The 24794-nt window shown below is 37.8% G+C and overlaps 2 protein-coding genes and 2 long non-coding RNA genes across 4 annotated transcripts; 3 read left to right on the forward strand and 1 right to left on the reverse strand.

Annotated features, from left to right (window-relative positions):
- Positions 1-6901: 6901 nt before the first annotated feature.
- LOC144089617 (uncharacterized) lies at positions 6902-7373 on the forward strand. Its single transcript, XR_013305117.1, has 3 exons — positions 6902-7109; positions 7185-7229; positions 7322-7373. It is a non-coding gene; the product is annotated as an uncharacterized LOC144089617 (long non-coding RNA).
- Positions 7374-8544: 1171 nt separating this feature from the next.
- On the forward strand, positions 8545-19731 carry LOC144090102 (uncharacterized; the record flags this gene model as incomplete). The annotated part of the gene is made up of 14 exons (XM_077621420.1): positions 8545-8608; positions 9490-11154; positions 11454-11513; positions 11595-11693; positions 11873-15580; positions 16494-16532; positions 16628-16696; positions 16765-16812; positions 17112-17147; positions 17238-17276; positions 17347-17415; positions 17536-17589; positions 17674-17724; positions 19694-19731. Coding segments are annotated over exons 1-14 (6039 nt in total), but the record flags the coding sequence as incomplete, so codon positions are not given.
- Positions 19732-19801: 70 nt separating this feature from the next.
- LOC144090161 (uncharacterized) lies at positions 19802-20805 on the forward strand. Its single transcript, XR_013305293.1, has 4 exons — positions 19802-19839; positions 19911-19940; positions 20032-20058; positions 20124-20805. It is a non-coding gene; the product is annotated as an uncharacterized LOC144090161 (long non-coding RNA).
- A 2092-nt stretch (positions 20806-22897) lies between these two features.
- On the reverse strand, positions 22898-24446 carry LOC144090037 (fatty acid-binding protein, brain-like). Its single transcript, XM_077621334.1, has 4 exons — positions 24348-24446; positions 23808-23980; positions 23224-23325; positions 22898-23113 (listed from the first exon to the last, which is right to left on the reverse strand). Exons 1-4 carry the CDS (start codon positions 24418-24420, stop codon positions 23063-23065), a joined length of 399 nt encoding a protein of 132 aa, XP_077477460.1. The 5' UTR covers positions 24421-24446; the 3' UTR covers positions 22898-23062.
- Positions 24447-24794: the final 348 nt, after the last annotated feature.

Genomic DNA, 24794 nt, shown 5'->3' on the forward strand with positions numbered 1-24794 from the left:
CATTGTGAATATTCGTTCATCCGCCCTTCCTATCCAAAATGGATTGGATGTCTATCAACTTCAATGGCAGCCAGTGAGTAAAATGTAAAAAAAATAAGAAGGCGACCAAACGTCCGGTCACGTGTCAATTGAGTTGAAATCATAGTTGAATTATCACCATGGGTATTTTTTTTCTTATTTTCCGTTCGACAAGCCAATTGTTGACAGACTATGTACCTGCAGACATCCCTCCTGCACTGCATCAAGACTTAAATCACCACTGTGCTTTTCAACAGCGGAAAAGCCATGATGTGTAAGAGCACACAACACTTTTCATTGTGGTCAGCACTTGTGCATATCTAGTAGTAAATAAGTGCAAATATTTCTGTACTGTATCGAATAGGGGATTTTGTAGAGTTAAAACTGCAAGAAAGATTTGAATGTTGGCTGAAGGCTTTGACTAGCGCAACCGTTGACCTTTTAACCCTTCAGTCTCCCACGCCTCAGGTGGCGACGTTGGGAGTGGCCGAGCGTTTCGGTAAACGTGCCGCACTTCTCTGTGCCGCCCGAGGAGATGGCGTCAGGAGCCGGAAGTGTTGCGACATTCTCTGACTACCAGACACGACGAAGCTTGCCAAAGCATTCAAGTGAATCATGTTGTGCTTTGCTTAACTTATTACGACACAAGTCATTATTTTCATTTGTACCTTAATACTATTGCTCATCATCGCAGGGATTAAAAGAAATTATTAAAAATGATTGATGATGAGATTATGTAATCAATGTCTTTACACGCACACAGAAATCTATATTGCTTTGAAACATATCTTAATGTTTTTTTTTCTCTTTAGGAAACATCTTCATCACCTACTCTTCAGACTTGTTTTATGAGATGATCGGCTTTGTTGACATCCTGTCTAAACATGGCTTCCAGGCCACAGTAAAGATAGCTTCTTTTTCTATGATTACAAATAGGATTACTGTATTTTTATTGAGTAGTGCCCTGAATCAAAAGAAAAATGTAATCCCTGGTTATGCTTTTAATTTGTATAGCAGATTAATTTACTCAACTCAAGTGCATAGAAAGACCAATGCATCCATTCAAGGAAATCTGTTTGTAAATCTTTTTTTTCCGAAAATAAACCCATAATGCATGTCATAAAATAACCTTTTTACAGAATTAAATACTCTAATTACTCCTTTTTTTGTCCAAAACAATGTTAATGGCACAGATGGACACCGTTGATGGACGCCTTACAAATATGAACATCATCACCGGGGAAGACTCCTTCATTAAAGACGCAAGTGTACTCATAATTTTCAAATATAGTACAGTATAGCAAGTATTTGAGTGTGCATGGATCGCATATATGTATATATTTTTTAAATAGCACATTGAAAAGTGAAAAATATTCACGGTAAGAATATTTTATTGCATCATCATTTAACGTCAGACGTCCAACCTGTTTGAACAGGTAGGAGATGGCGGCAAATAATTGCCGTCAGCCCTGTCAGATCAAACGGGCGGTACGTTTATCTCTGTTAATGGCAGTCAGTGAGGTATTAGTGAACAGAAAACAAGTCCAAATATATTCAATAATGGTTTCCATATACCCCACAGCCATCTACTTTCATCATTGTGGCCATCAGTCCACGTTACAAGGCGGACATTGAACGCTGTGTTGTCAATTCCTGCAGCCTACACACTAAGTCCATTTACTCCATGGTAAGATTAGGAAGTGGATTTTAAAAGTCTACACACTTGTGATCAAATCTTTTAATCTTTTATCTTGGTCTAAAATTACAAAAATAAGACCACACAGCTATTTACAATAGGGTGTGCATAATGAAACAATTACTTATTTTTTCTATCCTATTGATATTTACATTAATCGACAGTGGTTATAAAATGTGTAATTTTTGTACAGTTATCCAAAAAACTGTTGATATTAAACAGGTTTTTATTTTTTCTGTTGATCCCTATTTTGCTCCTACTTTAATGTATAATAATTGTATAACGTCTATATTTTTCCCCCTTTGAATGTCCATTTTTTGGCTAGTGCGACTTATATTACAAAAAATACGGTATCCACAATGTTGAGATTTCCAGCTAAAATTTCTTTGACTTGAAGTTTAACTGTTTTTTTTTGTCATTGTTAGTGAAGGAGTAAATATTGGACTAAAGTTTTGTTTTCCAGATGCAGCTTGAATTCATCCAACAAGGCAGCTTGAACTTCCGTTTTATCCCCGTTCTCTTTCTGGACGCATGCCAGGTTACATTCCCCTTCATAATAATCCAAAAACCAGCATCCCTCTTCTTCAGAGTTTGCGCCTTGCTGTATCACTGTATCACTGTACAGGAGGACATTCCGGGCTGGCTACAGAACACGCATGTGTACCGCTGGCCGCTAAACAAGGACGACCTGTTGCTGCGGCTGCTGAAGGAGGAGAGGTTTATCCCTCCTCCGGTGCCCGGGGAGCTCAGCGTCGTCATTACGCCGGTGGCTGCCGCAACTTCGGCCTCAAAATAATACTAAAAATACCAGATTTGGATGCTGATTGTAAAATTGAAATGCTGATTCCAAAATTGCAGTTTGCTCCAGTTTACTTAATAAAAGTTGCAGTCTCATTCTATATCAATACTGTATCTTAGTTGAGTTTTTTTTCTTTAAAAAAAATCACGTTTTTAGGAAAACTGAACTAAATTTTAATAACTTCTTGTGCTACAGAAAAGAAACACTGAAATCAGTTTTGAATTCCGTACGAAAAATAATGTTACAGTTGTCAGACCTAACTAAAAAAAAAGGAATGCCTTAGTGCAGGGGTGTCAAACTCATTTTTTGTCGCGAGCCACGTTGTAGTTTCGATTACATCCGGAGGGCTGTTATGTCTTCCAACTAGGCTGCCAAAAGTAATCGATTAATAAATTGACAACTTTCTCGATCGTGCTAACCAATAGATCATTTTTGGACATTCAAATTAGTACAAATTTGTGCAATTATTGATTTAAAATGAGGAAACACAGGAAATAATCTACAATCTTCATTTGAATTCCATCATAAAACAGAAAGTTGACACATCATTTACTTTCTTGGGCCACACAAAATGATGCGGCGGGCCAGATTTGGCCCCCGGGCCACCACTTTGACACATGTTTACATTTGTAATGACAGAAAATCACAATCCCAATTTCCCATTGGGCCTGCCTTCAAGCCTATTATTATACAATACTTCATCTACTCACGCATCATTAAAATCCCTTGTTAACTCATTGGCTGCTGTGGACGGTGCTCGACATCCAATCCATTTTGACTGGCATTGTGGATTGGACGCCGAGCACTGACCGTTCCATGACCGCCAATGAAATATTTAAATACCTTTGATCTCTGGTTTTGCCTCACCCAGGATTCTCTTTCCTGTCATGTAAGACACCCCCCGCCTCCCCCCACGTTGACCTCCCAAAAATGCGTGCGAGAGTTGGCGGCTAATAATAACTGACCAGGGGGGCGTACAGTTACATGCGTCTCCCTTAGCGCCCCCCCTATCCGGTCCACCTCGGTCAACACCGTTGCACAGGCAGCTCCACATGCACTCGTAGACTGCGCTTTCTGCTTTTTATTCATTTTTTTTTAAATTCCAAAGAAGTGATCCAGAATGGAATAAATGACTTAATCAAAATCAAAAGGATTCTTACACAAGGTGGTCAACATGGCTGACGGTAGGCTTGATTGGCTTAATTTTGTGTGTGAGTGTCATTCTTTGACAATTAAACCGAATTAAATATGATCCAAATGCCTGCAAGATTAATAACAAGCGTCCAGTTCTACTAGTCAGACAGTTTTTTTCAAATGAGAAGTTCTCTCAATAACTATTTGAATTGAATTGAGTAAGATGTTAAGGTTGCAAAAAAGTGCATTAATTTGTATTTATTTATTGATAGATAGATCTGATTACAGAAAATATCAGTTCCTAATGTGTTGAAAGTGCTGTCTCTAAAAATACAAGCTATCACATATCGGTGGCATTAGCATGAGGCTTTGCAGCCGCGTGACACTTGCATTTAACTCTCTATTATTCAGAACTATTTTTTTTTGCATTGGAAAGAAACTGATTAAATTAGGTTTGTGTTATGAAACTTGGGCCATTGACTTGAGCTGTAAATACAGGCAGAAACAAGGGGCATCAATGTGTTGCTTTTCTACCAGCCCCCAATTAATTTGATTAATGTATTCATTCTGAATTTTAAAGCTGAAAACTACAAGGTGTGCTAATGTAAATTTTCCATTTTATTCTGATTACATCAAAACCAAAATAGGTTAGGTCAAGCCATTTTTCAAATAAAAATAATACCATTATATGCAGAACCAAAAAATACTAAATCATTTTTTTATTAATGACGTTTTTCATATATGACTTACAGTACAGGAGACATGCTATTAGTAGTAGTACTAGTTTTTGATATTTACACTAGTGAATGACTACAGTACTTTTAATAGTTAAACCACAGCTTTATCCTTTACACAGCAATGTTATTGTAGCTCACAAAATATTCTTGACAGAATATAAATATTAATTTAAAAAAATAGATAGGTAAATAGGTTTTGATATGGATTGGACATCTATGGCCATCAATATCTACTCAATATCACAACACACGTGATTACATCTTGCAGTGATTAGTAGTATTTGAAAGGCATAAATACTGAAACTATTCATCAAATACAAACTAAGCCCTTTTTTCCATCTGAAGGGGTGAAAATTGGCGGCGGGCCCCCCGGCGCCGCAGCAGAAACTACACGTGGCTCGCTCAAGTCCAAAGTTGTGATGGTACTGAACAAGCTTCGAGTGTCTGTGGAGCTGCTCATCGCTTTGGCCGCTCTCTTGTGCTGGTTGACGGTTGGCGTGGTCATGTTCGACTTTGTTGAGTACAAGGCCGTCCCGGGTAAGTGATGAAATTAGGCATATTTGCGCTAACGGCTCCTAATCACGACAAATTTTGCCACGTCCAGACATCCAGCACATCATATCCGACCCGGTCCAAGCTGCGTACGACGGCGTGGAAGAAGTAACCCATCTTGTCAACAAGTTTCAAGGTGACCTCCTGGAAGAGCATTCCCATGAACGGCACAGGACACACAACAGTCTTGTAACTCCATTACTTATTTGTTTTTCTTCCGCCTCCTTCCTAGAATGCGCACCAGACATAAGCGACCCTGCGTCCGCTGGAGCATATGTGCTGGACGAAATAGATCGAGCTAAAGAAGCATTCGTGCGGTATTTCTCCGATGAAAAAGGTACTGAAAAAAGCACACGCCTGCCACTCTCGGACCCAGGGGTCTCCAAATTATGACCCCTGACCCCCGACTTAATGGCACAATGATGCTTCTGACCGCAGGTGTGTTCTATCCGAGTTATGTGGATCCAGTGGTGAAGGGTAGAAAACTTTTCCATTCGGCCAATGAGTGTGTGTCCGGGGCGGCGGCGGCCCTCAAGGACGCGCTGTGTTCCGCTGTGGACGCCGTCTTGTTCACTATAGCACGCATCTATAAAGGTGGGTCCATTACAATGTTCATAACAGCAGAATATGCCACATTTCTTGTTTTCGTGATGAGTCAGTGGCACAATTTTTAAGGTGCTCTTGGATTACGATATAATAATTGGAAAGATGATGTCGCTCCACAGTGTCGAGTTCGAGTACAATTGACCTGAGCTTGGTGGATCCGGTTCCCTGGTGCCGAGGATTCTTCTCCCGCACAAATAACTTTGTGTGCCGCCTGCTGGGTTCCATTCAACTGTTTTTCTGTGGCATCTTGGACTCGCTTCTCGATTTAATTCGAGGTATTTACTTCTTTGTCGACTTAAAAAGGAATCTTGCAGTCAAAAGAAGAGCGAGTTGCCATGACCAAATGAGTCACGGTCACCCTTTTTTGTCCTGAATTGGGCTTTCGTTGAATCAAAAACAGTAGGATCCCAGTTTCCCTAAAACAGATGAAGTATTTTGGCTGCAACGTTGTATCTTTGAAAAATTGCGCCTGGAAGTTGGGACTTCAAAAAGAGAAAACCGTCTTGAAAAATGACCCTTCAAGATTTTTGTAACCCTTGACTTGTCCTTAAATTTCCCCAAAAATCTCAGGACATACTGAGGATCCATTTCTTGTAGGTTTGACCCATGAATAATGCAATTTTGCAAATTCCTTTCATGATCTTAGAATAATATCTCGTAATGTCTTCCTGACCACATATTTGTTCAGACTGCAAGTAGATTTGATTACATTCAAGTATACTTTTAGTCTGAAAAACGGCAAGTCTCAAAAAGAAGCCAAATGTGTACTTTGTATGCTTGTTTTAAAGGAAGCATCGACATAAACTTTGTGGACCCTGTGGTGTTCGGTGCCAACGTTGTCAGCATCGCAAACGACACTGTCAACAAAATAAAAGACGGTGCGCAGGAAGTGATGGCGGTCGCCACAGACGGCGTGGTTGAAATCATCAATGGTTTGTCCTTATGATTCTTCACTTTAAAATATATATATAATATATCACTTTGTATACGTCATGTTAACTTGAGATTTAAGAAAAACTCCAATTCCTAAATTCTCTTAATTCATTTGATCAAGTTAACAATTCTAACTCAATAAAATGAGTTATCAAGTGCATGGCAATACTCACATTTCTAAAAATTGAAGTAAGAAAAATGGTGAATTCCAACTCAATCTCACTCGCAATACCTTCCAAAAAACTAATTATGTTACTTAAGATTTATCGTCCTTCTCATTAACGATGACAGACATCCAATACATTTGTACAAACGATCGCTCCTCGGCCCTCCCAGTTCAAATGGATTGGACATCTGTCGCTGAGAACGGCAGACAATTAATCACGATTGTTGCGCATGACTTGTCTTGAATCAGACATCCGGGAAGCGACGTACTTCAGCCCCTCCGCCGCCCTGAACAGGACCACCCACATCGTCACGGAGCAGTACCGACTGCTGGTCGACGCCATCATGGGGGTCCTGCCCGACGCGGCCTTTGACCCCGCCAAAGCGATGGAAGACGCCGCATTGGCGCTGACTGACAAGAAGGAACTGTTCTTGGCCTACGTGTCGGCCGTGATCGTTGGACGGCAAGGTAATGTGATCAGTACGATACAATCGATTTCAAGGTTGACTTAATGAAGGCGTTCGGCGTTTATCTCGTTCTCAGCTGAGCCTGTCGCTTCGGGGCCTAAGGATGTCATCCGTGAAAAAGGTCCTTTATAAACCTGTATTGTCAAATGGTAATTTGTCAAACTATCAAAGAGAAATGCGTTTTAATGGTGTTTTGTTATCATCTTGCTTTAGATGAAAAAACGCCATCTTACTCAGACAGACAAATGGTGAGACGCAAAGGTGAGACGTTTGTCTTTGTCACCTGTCTTAAAATATGGCTTGCTAATTTCATATGAGTTACAAATTTGATCTTTAAAATGCAGGTGAATTTCTGCCAACATTTGTCAAAGGTAAGACCACGTTTCTTATCTCAATATAAAAAGCGTTTTATTTTTCGGTGATACCGTGAACTCTCCAAAAGTAGAAGGATTTGAATAATGTTCAGATCAAAATGTAGGCAACTCCCACATTCCTAAAAGGTTGGTCGTTCAACTTTGGAGGATTCACGAGGTCACATGCATGCAGAAAATATATCTTTTGATTTATTGTCTTTTTATACTAATTTAAATAAAGCGCCTTGGTATGTCCATTGTTATGTGTAGATAAACAAAACCTAACATTTGAAAAGTATGGAGGGTCGTCCGAGGGTTGGTGATGTTTTGAGGCTTGCTCAATTTAACAATTTTTTTGTTTACTGCAATTATGGCTCTACTACTGCACAAACATGCTATTTACTGATAATTCGAGATTTTCGGCCCCACCGAAACCAGAAAAAGCAGTGACACCACAGTAAAAAGTAATTACAAAACAAAAATGTTTCTACCATGACTTTTTTTTAACAATGCTGCACCCTGTTTCAGTATTAAAATGATTGAAAATAATACTGAAAAAGTTGCATGTTGTCTTTTGACAAAAACAACAAAACAGCATGAAAAAGGGACCAAATATGCATCAGAACTGAACGCCCTTCACTTTTTCATTTTGTCAGTATTTTCTCAAATGTCACATTGCAACATGCTAAATACACAGTATGAATCTACACAAAATAAGATTTATATCTAACCGATGACAAAATAAAAAGTGGGTACACCCGCAAAGTGAAAATGTCGCACCCTGGTGTGAATGGTTGTTTTTACAAAATGCCAAATTTGAACGTGGAATTGATGTGTTTGATTTGTTTCTCACCTTTTGACCTTTGCTTTTACAATATTTTGTTTACATTGAAAATGATGTATTGCATTTTTCAAGCATCTTTTGTACAACAGCTTGTACCGAGTGTTTTTTTCTAAACTACCTACTACAATAATAATAGTAATAAACATGCAGTTGTGTGTCCCATTCCACCTCATCTTGCCTGTAAACGCGTGTAATAACAAGTGACAATACAAGCTGGTGGTTCAGTTCCAGAAGTGACGATGACGATGCACGCTGCCGTCAAAGATGACCAAGAAGACGAAAAAGCGTCAGAGGCAGACCAGGGTATTTGATGTTTTCGTCACATTTACACTACATCTAGGAGTATTCACAGATGTTTCGCTTTTTACCATATTTTGTGGTCACAGCCCCTTTCCCACAATTGGATCCATTTCACTCTTTCTTCTGAATAAAAGTACAAACAGATGATTCCCAAATGGATTAGATTTGGGTTCCTGTTGATTGCAACATCTTTAGGTTGACTGAATGGCTAGCATTGCATAGGCGACCTATCTATTGGAAATGAAAAGATTTGAACAAGGAGGATTGGAATTGCTGCCAGTCGATAGACATTGCAAATCCACCTCTGTCCATTACCGAAATGAGTGACCTATAAGGATTAATTCAATATTCTATTCTATTAACACAATCCCTTACATTAAAAAAAGCAACTTAATTTTTACAATTTGCGCAATTTTGTCTCGCCACCATTTCAGACATTTGAATGAATGTTTTTTTTTAAGCAAAAAAGCATATCTATATATATTGATTGATATTTGGCATGTTAATAGATTTGATTTTTTTTTTTTAATTAAAGATGGTATCTAATTATTTTAATACAAAAAATAGAATAGATAGTTACATAGATACTGGGTGTGCATATATTCATACTGTGCACCTGCACACATTAATTCATGAATAAACTCAGGATTTTTATGTGCGTTCAGAATTATGAAATGCCAATTAGTAATAATAATATACCAAGTCAAGTTGGGAAAAAAAAGTGAATTTATTCCATTTAGGAATACAGCTGTGACTGCAAAATATGGAACCGATAAAACTCTGTGAATACTATCTGGACGCTCTGTACAACTTAACAAGTGACGGCCAGGAGAGATTTATTTATGTCGATATCACATCACTAGTGGAAGGCGTTGCCCTCGAAGCATCACTGGACATCCAAGAAGAGGAGAGGGAGCAGGAGGAGGAAAAGAGTCAAACAACCAAAGATCTGTCGGTCAGCGACAAGTTCGAGGAGGAGATCAAATTATATGAAGAAGATGAGGAGAAAAGCGACAATGATGTAGAGACTAATGCCACAACAGATGTTGAAACTGAAGTTGGCAAAAAGGAGGAGGAAGGACTATACGAGGAGTTGACTACTATGGTAGAAGATGATAGAAAAGAGGAGAAAGAGGACAACAAAATTCCAATAGATGAGGAACTAACTGTAGCTGATGACGATGATGAAACTGAGGACTCAGCAATTGTACATGATTACACGGGAATCAAGGAGCAGATAACAACAGTAGTTGATGAAGAAGCAAGAACTACTCATGAGGACGAGGAGAAAATATCTACCAAAGCGGAGGAGACCCCGACTAAACTTGATCATGACGAGCTTGATGAAGAGGAAGATGAGGAGACAACAATTCATGATGAAAATGACGTAGAGGAGACCAAAACAGTAGGTGATGAAGAAGAAGATGAGGAGACAAAAATCCTATTATTATCTGAGGAAGAGAAAGACGATGAAAAAAGCTCCTTACCTGATAAAGTGCAGGAAATAACTAATGACGATCATGACGAAGAAGAGGAGACTTTAATTGAGATAGATGAGGAGATAACAACTGCAGACGAAGAAGTGGAGGAAGAAGAAAAAGAGGTACTAATTGTACTTGATGATGAAGATGATGAGAAAACATCCTTGGCTGATGAAGGGGAGGATACAACAGCAGTATTTGATCATGATGATGAAGAGGAGATGACTTTGGACGAGGAGGAAGATGAGGACATAACAACTGTACATGATGAAGAGGAGGAAAAGGATGAAGAAGATGACAAAGCATCCTCTCATGATGAAGAGGTGGATGCAGTAACAGCATATGATCACGATGAGGAAGAGGAGAAGAACTTAGATGAGGAGATAACAACTGGACATGAGGAGCAGGAGGGTGAAGGGGGAAATTTTAGATTAAAAGATGAGGAAAAGAAGACATGGGATGATGAAATGACAACTGTACATATTAATGTGGAGGATGAGGAAGAGAAGAAAATGACCAATATGGAGAAGCAAAACGAGGTTGTTGATGAAGAGGAGAAAATAACATCAGATGACAAAGAGGTAGCAACAACACCAGATGAGGAAAAAATGGCGGATGGTGAAGAGAAATTAACAGATGACAAAAAGGATGAAGATGACACAACAACATCAGATCATACAGAAGACACAATAATGCCTGATAAGGAAGAAATGACTGATGATGATGATGATGATGATGATGATGATGATGCAAAATCAACATCAGATGACAAAAATGAAACAACAACACTAGATGAATATGAGGAAAAAGTGGATTTAGATGATGAGGATGATGATGTTGAGACAACAACATCACATGACAAAGAGGAGACAACAATGCCTGATGAAGATGAGGAAAAAATGAGAATAGACTATGCTGAAGATGAGACAAGAATTGTAGGAGAAGAGGGGCCAACTACCGTGGTGCTTGTCGGTGAGGATGAGGAGCAGGAGGACCATCGTGCTGACGAGGAAGATGATTTGGGTGAGGACCGAAAGAGTGTCTCTGATCCTGCGGAGTGCCACGCAGGTACCAAAAAAAGTCATTTTTCATTCCATCCTTGTACATTTTTTTCATGTCTAATCATGAAAAAGCTTGTGTCTGTTTTATGTGATGATTGTCAAATAATGGGATGCTTGACAATCCATTTGATGCTTGTTCATCAGTCGCAGTTTTATTGTTGTGTTTTTATTTTTATTTTTTTTTTGGGCCTGTTCCGTTAGGGCGCCACACGGTAAGGATAAGCTGTTTATAAAATGAATGAATGAATATACGAATGAAAGTGACAGCATAAAATATTATGATTCAATAGTCTGTACTTTTTTCAGTTGACAAAGAGGAAATAGAAATACAACAGGTACCTGAAGAGGTTCAAGTTCTACCTAAAGGTAATATTTAAAATGTATAAACCAATCAACGTGTTTTTTTTTGTATCATCCATACTCATAAAATGGTATGGCCATATATAGACCTTTTAAAAGAAACAGCACATGAAGAGAAAACAGATGTCAAACATGAGGAATCTCCAAAAGCGACTGCTAAACACCTTAAAAAGAGGACAAAAAAAGGTAATGACACTTCATCAAAATACCCTTTAAAAGTAGAACATAATGTGTTTATAATAATGATTTTCATTGTTAATGCTGTAATACATTTTTCTTAAATTGTATTGTGTGTATTTGGAATTGCTCATCAACAAAGAATGCTATATTACTATCATACACTAATAATTATTCCTTTCTTTTAGAAGAACCACTGAGAAGGAAAGCAGTGAAGAAGTCGCAAGTTGAAGAAAAACCCACCAAGGACAAAATGAAGGCAAAAAAGCCATTTGTGGTAAAGATTCACAAAAGGAAAATGGCCAAAAAAGCAGCAGAAGATAATGTGAAGATGACAACATCCGCCAAAGAAGAGGCCAAGCCACCTCTTACTGAAAAGATAATAGAGCAGCTGCCAAAAGAAGAAGTAAAAAATGAGACGATACAAAAGAAGATGACCCGCCAAACTCTAAAGGATGTAAAGAAGCGAATCCCCAAAACTCTAAAAGAAGTCATGGGAATTTCTAGAAAAGACAGGGAAATCAAGAAACTACAAAAAGAAAAGAAAGATGTCAAAGAAGCTTCTAAAAGAGCAAAGAAACTTATAAAACAAGTCAAAAATATGGAGGAGGAAGAGAAGGAGGTCCTAAAACCTCAGAAAGAAGTGAAAGCACCTGATGGGATAGAAAGAGAAGAAGTGATGAGACCGCAAAAAGCTGTGCTGGAGGTCAAGGAAACTTCAGATGAAGACAAGAAACCTCAGGAGGAAAACGAGGTTGAGGAATCAATGAAGGTCGAAGACAAAGAAGTCACAAAGCCTCCTAAAGAAAAGAAGATGGCCAAAAAACATTCTAAAAAAGAGAAAGTCAGGAAAGCCCAGAAAAAAGAAAAAACTGTCAAGGAACATTCTGAACAAGTCGAGAAACTTCCAGAAGTTGTTGAAGCTTCAAAAGAAAGCGAGAAATCGCCGAAAGAAGCCAAAGAACGATTTATTAAAGCAATGGAGGTGAAGAAACATTTAAAAGAACAGAAAGAAATCAAAGAAATGACCAAAGAAGTCGAGAAACCTCAGAAAGAAGATAAGGTGGTCAAAGAAATTTCGAAAGAAGTTGAGAAACCTCGGAAAGAGGACAAGGTGGTCAAAGAAATTTCGAAAGAAGTTGAGAAACATCTGAAAGAAGACAATGTGGTCATAGGAACGTCCAAGGAAGTCGAGAACGCTCCGAAAGACGACGCGGTGGTCAAAAGAACTTCCAAGGAAGTCAAGAAACCTCCGAAAGAAGACAAGTTGGTCAAAAGTATTTCCAAGAAAGTCAAGAAACCACGAAAACAAGAGAAAGAAGTCAAAAAACGTTTTGTAGATGCTTCAAAAGAAGCTGATAAACCTACAGGAGAAGCCAAGACATCTCCTAGAGTAGTCAAAGAACCATCTACAAAGGTAAAGGTGGTCAAGAAAACTCTGCAAGAAGAGAGAGAGACCAAAGAACTTTCTAAGGAAGCCGAGAAACCTCTGAATGAAGAGAAAGAACTCAAACAACCGCCTACCGAACGCATGAAAACTAAAAAAATAGCCAAAGAAACTCCAAATATACCAACAGAAATTAAGGAGCCTCTAAAAGAAGGCAAAGAATTTCTCAAGGAAGCCCAAAAACTTCCAAAAGAGGAGAAAATTGTAGAAAAACCTTCAAAAGAAGCCAAGAAACATCCAAAAGAAGTCAAAGAACTTCTCAAGGAAGCCAAAAAACTTCCAAAAGAAGAGAAAATTGTAGAAAAACCTTCAAAAGAAGCCAAAAAACTTACAAAAGAAGATAAAAATGTAGAAAAACCTTCAAAAGAAGCCAAGAAACTTCCAAAAGAAGAGAAAATTGTAGAAAAACCTTCAAAAGAAGCTAAGAAACTTCCAAAAGAAGTCAAAGAACTTCTCAAGGAAGCCAAGAAACTTCCAAAAGAAGAGAAAATTGTAGAAAAACCTTCAAAAGAAGCCAAGAAACTTCCAAAAGAAGTCAAAGAACTTCTCAAGGAAGCCAAGAAACTTCCAAAAGAAGAGAAAATTGTAGAAAAACCTTCAAAAGAAGCCAAGAAACTTCCAAAAGAAGACAACATTGTAGAAAAACCTTCAAAAGAAGTCAAGAAACTTCCAGAAGAAGTCAAAGAACTTCTCAAGGAAGCCAAGAAACTTCCAAAAGAGGAGAATATTGTAGAAAAACTTTCAAAGGAAGACAAGAAGCCTCCAAAAGAAGTGAAAGAACTTCTCAGGGAAGCTAAAAAACTACTAACAGAGGAGAAAATCATAGAAAAACCTTCAAAAGAAGCCAAGAAACTTCCAAAAGAAGTCAAAGAACTTCTCAGGGAAGCTAAAAAACTTCTAACAGACGAGAAAATTATAGAAAAACTGCCAAAAGAAGCCAAGAAACTTCCAAAAGCTAGTGAAGACACTGAAACTACAAAGATAGAGAAGGTCGAAAAATCTACTGAGGATGAGGTGGAAGAAACGCACCAAGAAGACGAGCTCGGCAAACTTCTCAAAGCTCAAAATGCTGTAGAGTCTCTTCCAGAAGAAGGTGAAAAACTAACTGGCGTGAAACCACACCGAAAACTAAGAAGCATCAGTGCATTACTTAAAGAAGCACAAAAGAAAAGACCAAAGCAACAAAGGCCTCAAAGAGGAGAAGAGCAAGAGGAGAAGTATATCGAGGAAGAACCCAAAAAACTAAACAAACCTCCCATGAAGCCAAGTAAACCTGTCCAAGTAGACACCGAAGCAAAGGTTCCTACTGTCGAACTAAGAGAACCTAAAAAAAACCATAGAGATGAGTCCGAAACCAGGAAACCAACTAGGGAGAGCGTCCATATCAGGGGACTCAAAAACAGGAGACCACCCTCTAAAAGAATGGTCCAAGTCCAAAAGGAAGTAACAGAAGCAAACAACGCGACTAAAAATGTGATCATAGATGAGAAACCTGGTGAAAAATTGCTCATTTCCAGAAGTACATCCAAAGAAACCCTCAAGAAACCACAAAAGGAACTGACCAATGACACGCAAGAAGTCAAGAAACCCCCCAAAGTGGAAAAAGAACCTCAGGAGTCCCCTACAGGACAGCCACAAAAACACGAGGTAGAAGATACTGAGGCTATCGCTCTGGGTAAAAAGGAGATAAAACCACGTGAAGTCGGGAAAGTGGAGAAGGACGTCAGAAAACAGGCCAAGGTTCTGAGACCAATCAAACGGCAACAAGTCGCCAAAGACAGTAATGTCTCTGAGGGAAAAGAGAGAAATAAATCTCCTGTAGGAGAGGAGAAGATGGTCTCGAAAGCAAGGACGGAAAAGAAAGCTCTTCTGAAACCGTCCCAAGAAGTCCTGAAGGAGATGAAACCCAACGTGGTGAAAGAAGAGAGGGGACTTCTCAAAAAAGAGGAGACACCACTTGAAAAAGACACCAGAGAATTGTTGAGCGAGGAGATGGGAGTCAAAAGATCCATCAAAAGACAGACCAGAGTGGAGAAGGTCCCAAAGGAGAAAGTGAAAGAGGAGAAGATTTCTCCAAAAGAACCAAGTGAAGACGCAAAGCCGCACCTCAAACCAGAGGATGGAGAGACGAAAGCTTCTAGAAAAGAAAAACGTCAACCAGAAGTTAGAAAATCTATGTGGGAACCTGCACTCTTGGTACGGGAGAAAAAAGTCAGCAAAACTCCCAAGAAGAAGGAGAAGGAAGAACCTCAAGACCTTTCCGTACTAGTCAAGAAGCAAAAGGAACAGTCAAAAGATATTCTAAAACAATCCAAAAAGGAAGACCAGACTTTGTCTAGGGGGCTCTTGAAAGATTTCAAAGACAGAACAGGGACCATCAAAGACACAGTTGACACTTCCAAAGTGGACAAAAAAGAGAAGACTCCCAAAGTAGAACCCACAAAAACAGGTCAGTTAGCATTGAGACAAACTCTGCATAGTTGTGCCAAAAGATAGGAATATATACTTACTCGGTTTGTTGAATACTAGCTTTAGTGTAATAAAACACTATTACGCAATGGATATTTAACCCATACAGGGCAACTATTTATGGTTACAAATATTTTTTGTTTAAAAATAACCTTGAAGGTTGCTCTTATAATGAGACGTCTAATTGATTGAAATAGCTCAGGAAGATGAGTTTCACAATTCAAAGATAATTCATTCCATGTCTAACAATTCAAATACAATCAGATGAAGGGGAGCATAACTAAAATAAACAATTATTCACTAAAAGTACTCATCTTTTCAATGCTGCTTTTTTCCTTTTCAACATTTTTAGCAGAAAGATGACTCAGAATGCTAAGAATTGCCATAAAACAAATGGCCTGTTTTCAAAATGGAACATGTGAATGTAAAAAAACAAATACCACTTACCTTTTTTAAATATATATGCTTTCAAAGTTGAAGCTTTAACTCTAGGGACAAAAACTTCAAATTTTGTAGCATACAGTGTATCGACCGATACTTTATTTATAGATTTGACAACAATACAGCATATTGATATACTACTATGTATACTGTTTATCTATGTAGTTCTATACCAGGGATGGCCAAACCGGTCCTCGAGGGCCGCTGTGGGTGCAGGTTTTTGTTCCAACCGATCCAGCACAGACATTTTGACCAATGAGATTTCTGAAGAAAACAAGAAGCACCTGACTGCAATCCACTGATTGCACTTGTAGGACACCCGATTGGTGAAAAGGTGTCATCTTGATGGGTTGGAATGAAAACCCGCACCCACTGCGGCCCTTTGTGGAATAGTTTGGACACCCCTGTTCTATACAGACTAAAATTGTTTCCTTGTCTGTTTGCCCTGAAAGTTGCCAAAGTGACGGCTAAACCAGAACTTACAAAGAAAGGTATTTACAGTTCACGTTTTCTTATACTGTTTTTCAAGCCTTTTTAATGCCAAAAGTTCATTTGTATGCATCCATTTTTTTAAATGTGTTGCCAGAACACGAAGGCCCCGCGAAAAATGTGTCTTTGCTGAAGGAGAGAGTGAAAATAGTGCCAATGAAAAAAGGTATTTTTTTTCTTTTCTTTTTGTAATTTATGGAATTGTATATTGTTTTTTACTTTTTTGTATTTCAGTTATCAGAGGGCCAGTAAAGACAGTCCGGGAGTCACCTGCAAAAACACGTATGTATTCTGCATCTTAAATGAGAATATTATGGATAAATACGGTGAGTGGGACCTTGACTTAAGGGTTCTTTTTTATTTAATTTTTCAATCATTTTTCCTTTGCTACCTCGTGATATTGTTGTAGATTTGTCTTGAAATTTCATATTAATTTCATTGAGTAGGCTAGTTTTGAAAAGCAGTGCTTTGATATACCAGCGTAATCTTCACAAATGTAACTTGCAAGTCAAGGCTCCACTATGGTACTATTCAGGCATTTGTTAGCATTCACCTTGTCATATTTTAACATATTTTATTAGCCACGGAAGACATCAAACTGAAGACGAGGGAAAAAGGTCCGTACATTTATGATGATTTCTTATTACAGCCTGTTCAACAATAATACCCCGTTTATTTTATTTGATTTTTTTTCTTGTTGGTTGAAGCTGCTCCACCTCGGACCGAGCAGAGTGGCGCTGTTGAAGGTAACAAGTGTTTGAATTGGCCGAAACATACACCTAAACTAAGTTTTCCATTATTTCCAATAATTTCCAGAAGCCAAGTTGACCCACAAAAATGCATCGACAACCAGAGACAAAATCAAAGTGTTGCCACTGAAGAAAGGTTCGCTTAAATATGCTCACAATTCAAATATTGTCAACTTCCAAGGAAGTATTTTATAAATTGTCCATTTTTGTATTTGCAGCAGTAATGTAAAAAAAAAATGCATTTTGTCTCTTTCAGATAACAAACCGGAAACAAAGAGGAGAAAGGCTCCGTCACTCTTAAAGACAAAAGGTACGTTTGATACCGTTTACTAACAATGTGATGGTGTAAAATTTAAATGACTGTTACTATCCTTTGGGGATTTTTTTTATACAGCAGAGAAGGAGACCTCCAAAGAAAACCAAAAGTCCACACCGGTGACAAAAGGTATTGAATGGTTAGATAAAAGTATATTACTGTCAATTTTTTAAAATACATATATATTGATGTTTATACACACACACATATATATATATAGAGAGAGATATTGACATACAGATATAGATATATAGATACTATATATGTATAGATATAGATATAAAGATACTATACAGATATAGGTATAGATATAGATATAAAGATACTATACAGATATAGGTATAGATATAGATATAGGTATAGATATAGATATAAAGATACTATACAGAAATAGGTATAGATATAGGTATAGATAGATATAGATATAAAGATACTATACAGATATAGGTATAGATATAGATATATAGATATATAGATATAGTAGATATTGATATATTGATATATTGATATATAGATATATAGATATATAGATATAGTAGATATTGACATAGATATATAGATATAGTAGATATTGATATAGATATAGACATATATATACATATATAGACATAGACAAATAGATATAGACATATAGACATATAGATATAGACATATAGATATATAAATATATAGATATATAGATGTATAGATGTATGGATATATGGATATATAGATACATAGAGATATAGAGATATAGATACATAGATATATAGCTATATAGATATACACAGGTGTACACATCAACATCATTTTTTTCACACAAATACCCTGAAACTGAGATTGGTACTCACCAAGTGGTCTTAAGGAGTCTTCATCGATGTTCTCCTCCTCCTCATCTGTCTCCACCATTATCATCTTCATCAATTTCCAGCATTCAAATTGATCATGTTGGACAACAGTTGGGTCATCAACCAGTTCAATTGGCCCAGATTTCTCCATCAGTGACCACTGACACGCCGGAAACAATGTCCTGCTCCGTTTTGGGGATATGCTCCAATCCATCAAAAAGAAAGCCCCCAAAATTCACAAGACCACTGCTTGGTCCGCACCAGCAATGATACGCACTCCATTCCAAATCGTTTCAGGAAACGAATATCCTCCGAATAGCAAAACGTGCATATGAAAGTTGGGCGAGGGGAAAAAATAGGGCAAAAAGTCTGCATTTGTCTTCTGGGCTAGAAAGTTTATTAGCGGTCGCTTGTGCTATTTTCGTGTGTTATACGATCCTTTCACGTTTGTAAAACAAAACAAAAAAGCGCACCTGTTTTCCGAGCTGGTTGTGGATGCGATCGGAGAATTTTGCCAAACATTTCAGTGCGCTCGTCGTTCACTTCAATCCATCGGACTTGTTGGAGCGACTTTTCACGGGGAAAATCGCTCGTTTGGCTTTCGGCTCGGTTAGATCTTTTTTCTTTGGTGGTGAAACACCATAAAAGGTGCTTAAAGTCCGTTGTGGTTTGTTTTTCTTTGGCATTTTCATTTACAAGTACACAGAGGCGCATCGTGGTAGACGCGATGTTTGCTTGCAGCTGTGGGATTTCTGGTGTTTACCAATTACTTGCACCTGCACATTGTTTTTTTCTTGAACCGATTATTAGTTCCTATTTAACGAAGATACATGAGCTGATATACAAACTTACAATGAAATGAAATCAATATTAAGATTAGATTTTACAAAATAATTAATGATTCTATTCCATACTGTTTGATTATTGATCAACTCAAGCACTTTTTTTGCTTTTGGGACTGATATTGCTATGCAATTCAAATGCAATGAATGTTTTGATTATTTTTATATTAGTTTTTTTTCAATGATGTGCAACAATGCCAGGAGAAAACATTTGCATGTATTTAATTGTTTTGATTTTTTATCACTTTGAAATAGTTGTTCATATTTTTATTTCATGGTAAGTACCGGATGGCTTGAAATTCAAAATCATTTGTTGCACTTTTTTGGTTTTAATATTTATTAATTTTCTTTTTGATTCTAATTTTTCCCTCTTTGTACATTAACCATTCAATTTTCATATTAAGAAATGAATGTGTTTGTTTTGTTAAGAAAAAGAAGTGGGGAAGAAGGCAACCAAAGATGAGCTCCATAAAGGTACTTTAAAAACATCATCATCATTATTATCATTATCATCATTAATTATCTGCTTGTATTTTCAGAAGACAGAAGAATTCTTAAAGAGAGCCAAGACAAAAGTACGTCAACTTATCCAATTAATGTCAATATTATTGCCTCTTGGCTAACTTGCAATGTTAATTTGTTGTAGATAAATCTGCAAAGGAGGAGCAACCAAAAGGTGAACTTTGATTATTTATTCATGTATTTTTGGGGTGTTTGCATGTAAATCTTCATTGAAAGTGTTTTTAAATGTTGTTATTTTTTTGCAGGCGCAACGGACGACTTTGTCCCAGAAGGTGAGGGTGTGATGTCACATGACACGTGGCGATATGACATCATAAATGTCATCTTATTCCCGTAGATGAGCTTCCGTACTTCCAGTGTTTCTTCGTGGATGAAGACGAAGCCCAGTTTCCCTTCTACGCATTCTCGCCACTGCAGGTTTGAGGCGTCGCGGTTGAGAGCGGCCATCTTCGAAGCAGGGAACTGTGGGTAACTGTGACCAGCTGGACTGTAGATATGGTTGAGCTCTCCTGACAAATATGTGCAGCCAATGATGTCATTCCCTATTGTTTTTGTCATTGTTTTTGGTGGCCAGCCAATCGCAAGGCACAAGGACACAAACAACCAGTGTCCAATCAGCCTACCATGCATGTCTATGGAATGTGGGAGGTAACCAGAGTACCCGTAGAAAAGCCATGCAGGCCCAGGGAGAACATGCAAATTCCACACAGGTGGACCGACCTGGATTTGAACTCAGGGCCTCTACCGCGCTAACCACTCTCTAATTATTTGTATTTTTAATTTTTAATTGCCTAGCCCAAATCCTGCCCAGAATCAGCTTAAGTTGAATTGATACAAATAAGGTTTTTATTGATTTATTTATTTTTAATTCTCTTTAGTGAGTTTGGGTGGAGGGGGGCACTTTCATTTATTTTTATTTATTTTCTGCTCACCTATGTGGTTGCAGTCATTTTTATTTAGTTGCATTTGTTTTTATTTCTTCAAATAAATGAAGCCATTTATTTTTGTTAGTTTCATTTTTTTTTTACTATTTTTATTTTATTATTATTTTTATTCATTTTCCATACCGCGTATCCTCAAGGGTCGTGGGGGGTGCTGGAGCCTATCCCAGCTAACTACCATCACCAGGAGGGGACACGCTGAATTGGTGACCAGCTCATGGCAGATTTTTTTAACGTTGTTACATTTTTCTGATGAAACGATGGGTTTCTTGGAGGAAAAATAAATAAATGAAACACTGGCTATACAAGAACTTTGGGCTGTGGCTCAGTCAAGTCCAATTCAAGTCAAATCGAATTCAGAAAAGCCAACTCCCTGATGTGAGAGTTGGACCTTGAGTATTACGAGGAGCATGAACTTGAAAACGTCAAAGTGTAGAAATATAGCATTACTAACATGTTTGTAGAATTTTCCTACATGTTGGATTTTATTTTATGAAATGTGTTTATTAGTTTCAACTTGTCCAACATGGAAGGTCATTCAAAGACCTGAAATCTGCATGTGTGTGACTTGAAGTGAGAATAGGAAGAAGAATGTTACACAGGATTTACAAAGTCTGCACGCCCCTGTTTAAATGGTAGGGTTTGCCATAAAAAAAAAGATTGACATTTTTTTAACCTATACTAACAGGGTATTTCAACAAGGCTGTGTAAACTTTTTGTATGCACTGTTTATGTAAATACAGGTTTGATTCCCACTGAGCACTACTGTGTCTGTGCATTTTGCCTAGATATGACATTTAATAAAAGAGTCACGCAGGTGTTTTGTAATACCTTTTTTTAAGACATGCAACTCTTTTTTGATCTGGTCTGCATTGTAATATCACCTTTTTGTGGCATTCTAAGCAACTTTTGTCTCAATATGAACCATTCTAAAAGTAGCTTAAGTAGTATTTTATTGAATGAATTGGGTTTTTCCAACTAAAAAAAATAATGCATATGTTATATTCTCATCTCTTCTTATTGTATTACTACAATTTGGATCTTAGATTTTTGTGATGTTATTCTCTCAGTCCTATTTCTCTTTTTTTTGTGTAGCACTAATATCCAATCGTCATTTTGTGAGAGCTTCCAATTTAAAATAGTTTTTCACTCAATTTTATGGATCTAAAATTCCTATCTGATTCATTTTGAGCCTTTTCTCGCAGCCACAAGGAAGAAAATTCTATTCACGACCCATCTCCTTCCGCTCAACTATTATTTCTATCCGCTTTCTGTTATTAAGTGAAAGTCTGACTGTGTCTTTCTTGGAGTTTGGCTACTTTTGTGCCCAGATTTTGGCAGAGCATAATAACCAGTCCACACAAGCACACTTTGAATGCAATTGAATTCCACTCCAGTTAGCACACATCCTTTGTTTGGACATTCAAAGCAAAGTTGGCAGCGGGAAGAAGAGAGCTCCTTGTGGCCCGCCCGATATGGTCCGCATTGGCGGAGGATGATTGATTATGTCGGCTAGCAAGCTTGGACTTGTCTATTTGTCCATCACACTTGTCTTTTGTTTTCTATTTGTGTGCGTGTCACGCCATTCGATCACGGTTGGTCCACGCCGTCGCGTGTTGCGTCCACGTCATGACACCATTGCCTAAATCAGATTAGTGACATCACTGCTCCCTCGGCCCATGTGTGTGGGCAGAGTTCATTGCAGGTCGTTTGGACTGCCCGGTCACGCTGGCCCCCACAGCTGTCACCTGGCAGGGGCACAGGGGCCGCACTGTCCACACTCTTTCAAAAGGCACAAATGTGGTTTATTTCAGGCTTTTTTTTCATGTATGGAGCCCCAGGATGACTTATTTTTTCAAAAATATTTCATTAAGAAAAAGAATTAAGTGTCCAAGTGTTATTATTTCAATACTAGTTCAAATATTTGGAGATTTATTTCAATTTTTTGCTTTTTTTATTTCAACATTTATTCACCTTATTTGCATTTTATGGAGTTGTTTACATTTTTGCTCAAATTTGATGAAATGAAAAGCGAATGGCCTACCGGAGAAAATAGATTGGACGTCCATCGCCGTCAATGGTAGACAATGAGTTAAAATACAGCCCATGATGACGAGATTAAGATTACGCTGCATCCTTTGAACACATTAACAGAAGTTATTCTTCAATCAACAGTTTTTGTCTTCTTATTTATTGCAAACATTTGTTAGTTAAAAGCTATCATTTTAGCAACTTAAGACCAGTTTTTTTCACTCTATAAAGTTATGCCAATGAGAAGTGCAGAAAAATATTAATAAAAAGCCAAGCATTCCTTTTCAAACGAAGACACGTTACATTAGGCTTTCTCATACGTGCGCACGGCTTGGACGCCTTCAAATGTCACTGTCTGAAAAGACAACAAAAGAAATAAACATTGTATATTAAAACACATTCTACAGATATTGAGACAGCGCTCGTAAGTCAAAGCTCTGTCGTACAATCGGGATGTTATCGTACCGTAACCATCTTGCCATCTTTGATCTCTCGGACAAATTTGGTTTCCTTGCCGTCCCATTTTTGTACTTGTATAAATTTGTCTCCTTCCATAGTAAAAGTGGACTAGAAAGGAAGAAAAACTACTAATTAGTTTGATTCATAATGGAATGGTGGCATAACAGTCTTTAACCTGTGACCCACCCAAAAAAGGGCTTTTTTGCCCAATTTGAAATGTTCCAAATAAAGAAAATGGGTCAAATTGACCTGGAAAGCACCCAAAATAAACAGATTTTTTTCTATTTTGTTCTGTCCTTGAACTGTTACAACTTTAAAACTTTTATGCACGCTCATCCGACAAAAAAATATGCTACAGATTCACTCCTCTTTCACGTTTGTCCCAAGCTGACCCCAAATCAATAAGAAGTGACCTCAAATGCCCCCAAACATAAAAGGAATTGACTCAAAATCAACAGACGTCAGCACGGCAAGCAAAACGTGTGTGTGTGTGTGCGTGTGTCGACACGCAATGAAAGCATGTCCATGCAATTCTCTAGCAATTTCTATGGAACTAGTTTGTATGACATTGGCGTGGTGGTCGTATTTACCTTGACATGTCGGTCATCAGGGGTGGTCTCGTCAAACTCGTCTCCCAGTTTGGCAGAGAGCTCAGTGTTCCGGAAGGTGCTGAGGGTCTTCACCACCACTTTGTCACCATCCTGGCTGATCACTACTGTGGGTTTGGTCACGTTGCCCACTTGTCTTGTGGCGAAGCCCACACCTAATGCGGATTTTTTTAGGATTAAAAATGAGGAATAGACATGAATCATATATATGGGGGAAAATGTGTTGATATTTTTTTCTATTTCATAACAAGTGACATTTATCAGAATGATATTAATGTATAGATAGGATGGTAAAGCACTTTTGGATGATGTTTATCTAGGTTTTTTTTTTTTACATAGACATTACATAGACCTTTTGTCCATAATACCAAAAGTCATTTTAATCACTTTTTTCCATGAAGTATGTACATTTTCTCAAAGATGCAAACATTCGATGAAATATTTGAAATGAGAAATCATTTTCTATCTTGACAGTGAGACTAAGTGCATTAATCATACATACGCTACATTTCATTTACTCACCGATTGCCTTCATGTAGTCGTCGAAATTCTGGCTGTCCACCAGTTTCCACGTAGCGCAGAATGCATCAACCATTATGTTAGTTTGTTTTTTGTTTTTTGTTTTTTGTTTTTTAATGTAAAATATTCGAAACACTATCTGACACCAGCTGTTCCAAATCTGTGCAGTCGGGGCTCCTCGGTCAAATTAATACACGAGTGGAAGGCGGATACTTGAGATGAAGTGAGCACCCTGATTGGACAATCCTGTAAGAAAGGTGGCCTCTGATTGGTCCAAACCGAGGAATTACAGTCAATGGTAGATTATGTTGAAGGCTGCTTTTACTATGAACAAAATATCGTTTGGAAGGATTCTAATAGTGACGTAATAATAATAGGTCAAAATCTTTAAATAGTGTACTATAATAGCTTTAGAAGCTGTAATATTGAAAGAAAATTGACATCTTCAAA

The sequence above is a fragment of the Stigmatopora argus genome, chromosome 15 (genome assembly GCF_051989625.1).
Source record: "Stigmatopora argus isolate UIUO_Sarg chromosome 15, RoL_Sarg_1.0, whole genome shotgun sequence".
Lineage (NCBI taxonomy): Eukaryota > Metazoa > Chordata > Actinopteri > Syngnathiformes > Syngnathidae > Stigmatopora > Stigmatopora argus.

Excerpts from the sequence above, each read along its gene's own strand:
- LOC144090037 (XM_077621334.1), bottom strand. The coding sequence starts at position 24,420 with ATGGTTGATGCATTCTGCGCTACGTGGAAACTGGTGGACAGCCAGAAT. Across the intron at positions 23,326-23,807 it reads CTGATGACCGACATGTCAAG|TCCACTTTTACTATGGAAGG; the intron begins GTAAATACGACC and ends CTTCCTTTCTAG. Across the intron at positions 23,114-23,223 it reads AAGATGGCAAGATGGTTACG|ACAGTGACATTTGAAGGCGT; the intron begins GTACGATAACAT and ends TTGTCTTTTCAG.